General features: G+C 43.4%; 1 protein-coding gene across 1 annotated transcript; it reads right to left on the bottom strand.

The window, feature by feature from the left end:
* Positions 1-4025: 4025 nt before the first annotated feature.
* On the bottom strand, positions 4026-4688 carry SLN (sarcolipin). The gene has a single exon (XM_032678758.1). The coding sequence runs from the start codon at positions 4582-4584 to the stop codon at positions 4489-4491; it is 96 nt and encodes a 31-aa protein (XP_032534649.1). The 5' UTR covers positions 4585-4688; the 3' UTR covers positions 4026-4488.
* Positions 4689-5888: the final 1200 nt, after the last annotated feature.

The raw sequence follows: 5888 nt of genomic DNA, 5'->3' as shown, positions 1-5888 counted from the left end.
ATGACATTTGCCTTTGACAAATTTTAGTTTTCCTTAATAAAAACACTTTTCTTGGAAAAAAAATACAGAAACTGGTTTCAACTGAAAACACACTTGATGAGTAAAAACGTTTTCGTAAATCCCAGAAAATAACTTTCTAGTGGTTAACCAAAGTTTCAAATCTTGGTGCCTAAAATTTTTTTAGGTTGGTATCCAGGTACATAAACTAGTGGTCTGATTTTTCCCAAAAGCATATTGAACACCCTATGTGTCTAGTTTCTGTGGAGTGAGGTGCTAAGGATTTCGCAATGCAAAATCACCAGTCCTAGAGCCAAACTTCTGAAATCGGAACATCTAAAATTAGGTAGCTACGGTCTGATCTAAAGCCCAGTAAAATACGTGGAAAGACCCCTGATGGACTTCTATTTCTGGGTGTGGCTAATTCATCTATACTTACATGTCAGAATGAAAATTAACTTGTTCAGGTCAGGTCAAAGTCATGAACAACCACTCTTTTGCTCGTCGTGGGCAGTTCCTGCTACACAGAGTGCCTTCAACAAAGTAGGTGGGATGGCAGAAGAAATGGAGTTAGTACAATGTCACCTTGGCAATCCCCTCCATGAGCAGGTACTGTGCTGCATTCATGCCCTGTGCACACTATGTGCAAAACTTCCAGAAGGTCAAATGTTGATAAACACATATGTATGTGGGGCCAAACAGCTGGAAAGCAGCTCTGCAGGGGACATGAGGTTCATCATGGACACCAAGCTGACCATGAGCCAAAAATAGGCCCCTGTGGCAGAAGCCAAACAGCCCCCCTGGCTGCATCAGGCAGACCAAGGGAGGTGAGCCTTCTTCTGTACTCAGCACTGGTGAGACACGTCTGGAGTGCTGGGTCCAGTGTTGGACTTTGCAGTACAAGAGAGGCACAGAGAGACTCCAGCAAAGGGCCATGAAGATGATGAAGCACCTGACATATGAGAAAAGGCTGAGGGAGCTTAGATTCTTCTGCCTGAAGAAGAGAAGATTCGAAGAGATCTTATCAGTGTGTGTAAATATCTGATGGGAGAGGATGAAGAAGACAGAGTCAGAATCTTCTCAGTGGTGCCCACTGACAAGATGAAAGTAAATGGGCGTGGACTGAAATGCAGGAAACACATTTAAACATAAGAAAAACCCTTTTTTACTGTGAGGGTGGTCAAGCACTGGAACGCTTTGCCCAGGGAGACTGGAGGAGTTAGAGCAACTATTTACACAGAAGTATTGTTGTAATAAAATTTTTTCCAAAAATAATTTGACCGATAAGATAAAGATAAATCATTGATAGCACAGAAGTCCTTTGGGGTTCTCAATCTTCCTTACACTGCAAAGGGCTGTAAAATGCTGATGATATACATCACCAGAGAGCCACCTCTCCTCCAGGGCTTCTTTGGTGAGCAGGAAGATAATAGAGAGAGTCTGAGAGTTAAGGGTCAAACCAAACATCTGCATTAAGGTCCCTCAAGCTAGAAAATACTGTATTTATATCTCTGTATTTGGCTGAAGTTCTTTGGCATTAATGTGTCTGTGCACCTACATGATGCTGACTCTTCATGGCATCTGGCACTAAAAGTTGAATTGTCTTTTTCCTCAGTTTTAGGTAAATGACTTAGGCAAATAATTTATCTCATTCAAAGTCTGCTTAAAAACTAGAAATGCCTGAAAAGAGAACCACTTAGGCTGGTATTCAAGAACTTGCTTGGAGGTGATTTATCTTAATCATATTGTCAAAGTTAGATGTATGTCTACTCTCAAAAAGACTGGTGGCTAAAAGCTGTGGATGACACAAGCTCTCCAGAACATTTTCTCAGCATCTCTCTCAAGCACAAACACAGGCTGTGTGGAGAATGGATTGACAGCAGTCCTGAGGAGAAGGACCTGGGGCATTGGGTAATGAGCACTCAACATAGCCCAGCAGTGCACACTTGCAGCCCAGAAAGCCAGTTGTATCCTGGGCTACATCAAAAGCAGCGTGGTCAGCAGGTCAAGGGCAGGGATTCTGCCCCTCTACTCCGCTCTGGTGAGACCTCACTTGGAGTGCTGTGTCCATCTCTGGGGCCATCAACATAAGAAGGACACAGACCTATTGGGGTGAGTCCAGAGGAGGCTACAAAGATGATCAGAGGGCTGAAGCACCTCTTCTGTGAAGTCAGGCTGAGACAGTTGAGACTCTTCAGCCTGGAGAAGGGAACACTCTAGGAACACCTTCTAGCAGCCTTCCAGAACCTAAAGGGATCTGCAAGTGGGGTGGAGAAGAACTTTTTACAAGGGCGTGTAGTGACAGAACAAGGGGCAATGGCTTACAACTGAAAGAGCGTAGGTTTAGATTAGATGTCAGGAAGAAATTCTTTATTGTGCGGATGGTGAGGCATTGGAACAAGTTGCCCAGAGAAGTTGTTGCCCCGTCCCTGGAAGCGTTTAAGGCCAGGTTGGATGGGGCTCTGAGTAACCTGGTCTAGTGGAAGGTGTCCCTACCCACAGCAGTGGGGTTGGAACTAGATGATCTTGAAGGCCCCTTCCAACCCAAACCATTCTATGATTCTTCCTCTCTGAAAGTTGCTGGGATCACCCTGAACTGTTGATGAACCACTTCTGCTTCAGACAGTGAAGCCCACACCTCTAGTTTTTCCATTGCTAGCCCAACATGAGCCCAAACATGTCGATTTACTCACAATATTGCTCTCTTCTGGGAGTTGCAGTGTGAAAGATGAGAACTTTTCATACTGAATTATCAAGTATTCACAGTATTTAAAAATAGATTTTCCATGTCCTTCTCCAGCCATTGCTTGCATGTCTCAGTCAAGCTTATGAACACAAACTGAAATAGTGATAATATAGCAGCATCTGGGCTGCAGAGAAAGGCTGCATCCATTGATGGCAAAAGTTCATTTCAATGTCTTGGCTTTCTTTTATTTTTTATTTTTTTTCAGAAAATGTGCCATCCCTAGAAATGCTGGAGGCAAGTTTGCTCTTTTGCAGCCAAGCGTAAACAGGAGGTAATTTTTTATCATTGCACTGGAGTGGGGATTTCTTGACTGGGAAGATGAGCAGCACAAGCTGCAGTGGGGTGACTGCAAACCTGGATGGATGGTACAGATGGCACAGGGCAAGGGGACATTTATTAGCAACCTTTAAGCAACATACACCCTTAATAAGTGGTGCTACAACAATATTTTTGGTCTTTCCTTAAAGCCTGGCCTGTGTCTCCACTGTCAATGCCTAACCATCCCACAGACCAGCCCTGAGTAACTCAGCACAGTCCTGCAATGTTACCTGCTCCTTGCAGGCTCTCGGAGGACAAGAAGAGCTGTATCAGCAACATGGCACACATCTAACTGCCCTCCTACAGGAAGCTATATTTTGTAGAGGATAATGGTTCTCTGAAGCCATTAAAATAGCAGGTGGGGAATGCCTAGGAGGAGTTTGACTACTGATTTCATATCCCAGGGATTGTGGGCCCTTCAAGCTGGCTCAAGATTTTTTAGCGGGCGACAACACTATCGCAGCAACCCAGACACAGTCACGCCTCAGCCTGCTGGGGCTGGGCATGGCTGTGCCACAGCACCTGCTGTGCCACGCTGGACCCGAGGGAATGCTGCCCAGGCAAGGCTCCTGCAGGACTTGCGTGCCAGAGGGCATCTATGCCTGCAGCTGGCCCAGGCCCATCCCTCCAGGCACTGCTCCAAGTATAGCTTGGCCAAAAATAGGACTGTGGGGATCCCTGTCCGAAATCCAGCTTCAGAAAACGCAATTATTGACAATGCCCCAGTGGGACAGAGGTTCTCTCTGAAGTCTGTGACCACAGGCACCAACTGTGTAGGTCAATCTGGACAGAGAAGTGTCCCAAACAGGTCCATTCTACTGCATTTTTTTAAAAATGCAAATTAAAATGCAAGTGGGAGGAACAAGAAAACCACCACACTTGATAACTGTGGTACAGTGTGATATGCAATTCTCTCGGTTAACAGCAGTCAGGCTGGGAGAGGGAAAAGGAGTGCTCCAAAGAATGGGTTTACATGGACTTTATTTAAACAAAATGTGCAAGTGAAAGGAGAGGTTTCACATTCCTTTCTGCTAAGCGACTTTATGCCTCTTACACTGGTAAATACAGGCGCTTTCACTACGTGCCGCAGTTTTACACCCTCGAGAACCTGACACTGGTGTCAAACGAGCCTGCATGGTGGGCAGGGGGATACAGCACTCACAGTAACTACCGGAGGAGAGAGACATGTTGAACAGTGCCTAAGCATCTTACATTTTACATTTTACAGCTGGATCACTACACAATAAAATGACTACATAATCACAGACACGTTACAAACATTAACACAGGCAACAGACAGGAGAGAGTAAAAAAAAGGTTCACGACATCCTCAATTGGCTGAAAGCTAATCGCCGCAGCATGCTGTGGCTGTTACTTTTCTCTGGAGACACACACTTAAATCATCTCCCAAAGTTTCTGATTGTCTTTCAATCCTGGTAAGACTTCACAAGGAGCCACATGAGGATTACAGTAATCAGGACAATCATGAAGTTGAGGCAAATTTCTCGTGTGGATCGCTCCATTTTTAGGGAGTAATGAGGAGAGAGCAGAGGTCAGCAGGCAGAGCAAAGGAAAAACTTCAGCGACTTGCCTGGGTGTGTCCTTGAGCTCAACCTTCAGGGTATGGGCTCTTTTAAGAAAGAAGAAAAATATGTGAAGAACAGATGCATGAAGGTGGCAGGTTCAGCAAAGCTATTTATGTTGGTCTAAATAAATGTTTCAGTGGCCAGGATGCCAGGATGTCAGTAAGCACTGGGGTGCTAAGAAGTAAAAGTCATCTTTGGCAGCTTATCACCTTCTTCGATTTACAGCACTTGACAAGAAGCATTCCAAGTGTCACCCCAAACTACAGTGCTACTGTGGAAATTAGTGCTACTTTGTGCAAGCATTTACAAATAAATAATGTCCAAGCCCCATTTAATAGTTTCAACAGATATACATTGTAAATATACTACTATTAAGAGTTTTAAAATTCCTATATTCATCTGCAGATTTTCTTTTTTTTTTTTTAAGAAACTGAGTGCAAACTATTCTTTTATGGAGAAGGACCAATAAATCTGAATTATTTGTGTTACCACTAAAAGTACAAGGAGAACCTAAGGCTAGACATTTTCATTTCTGAAGAACTTCACATATTTTGTGACTTAATCCCACAGACGAAATAGTATTTTCTAAGGAACCTTCTGCCTTTCCTGCAATTTCAGGATGCTAAAAATATCATATTTCAAAAATCCCATTCATGTTGTACTCAAAAACTTTTCTGTTGGTTATTGCTTTTATTTACTTTATGACAGTAATTTTTGAATTTCATATGTTTTTGGAGTTCATGCAGAGAAATGAGAATGCTTTATCATGAATATCATGCACTAATCCCATCTGTATGCCATGTAAATAAAATAAAAACCTTTAAACAAATGAGGCATAAACTCTAGACAAAGAATTTCAGCTACAAAACCAGATTAGGCTGTAACATCTATGGTGCAAATGAGAAGCCCTGGGACCATCCCAGCATGAAGACAGAGAGTTTAAATTGAAACTGCTTTAGTTTGCAGATTAAATATTAAAAGCCCAGTGCATGCAGTTAACAAATTCCTACATTTTCAAGTTGTTTTATCAGCCTCCTGTGTCCTTGCATAAGACCTAATAAGTAAGCCATTTCTTTTACCTTGAGTAGGTAAATGCAGCCCAGTGTTTCTGCCTCTGGACTTTGGGTCAGTGCAGATATTATTTCCCTCCAAGCTTCTGCTTATCTCCCACTCGGTCTGGGTGCTCTGTTCTTGTGTGGGAGCTAAAGTAGGCTGAGGGTGGAGACCAACAAGTGTGTTGG

Source organism: Chiroxiphia lanceolata, chromosome 2, assembly GCF_009829145.1.
Source record: "Chiroxiphia lanceolata isolate bChiLan1 chromosome 2, bChiLan1.pri, whole genome shotgun sequence".
NCBI lineage: Eukaryota > Metazoa > Chordata > Aves > Passeriformes > Pipridae > Chiroxiphia > Chiroxiphia lanceolata.
This window is presented reverse-complemented; position numbering and strand designations above follow the sequence as displayed.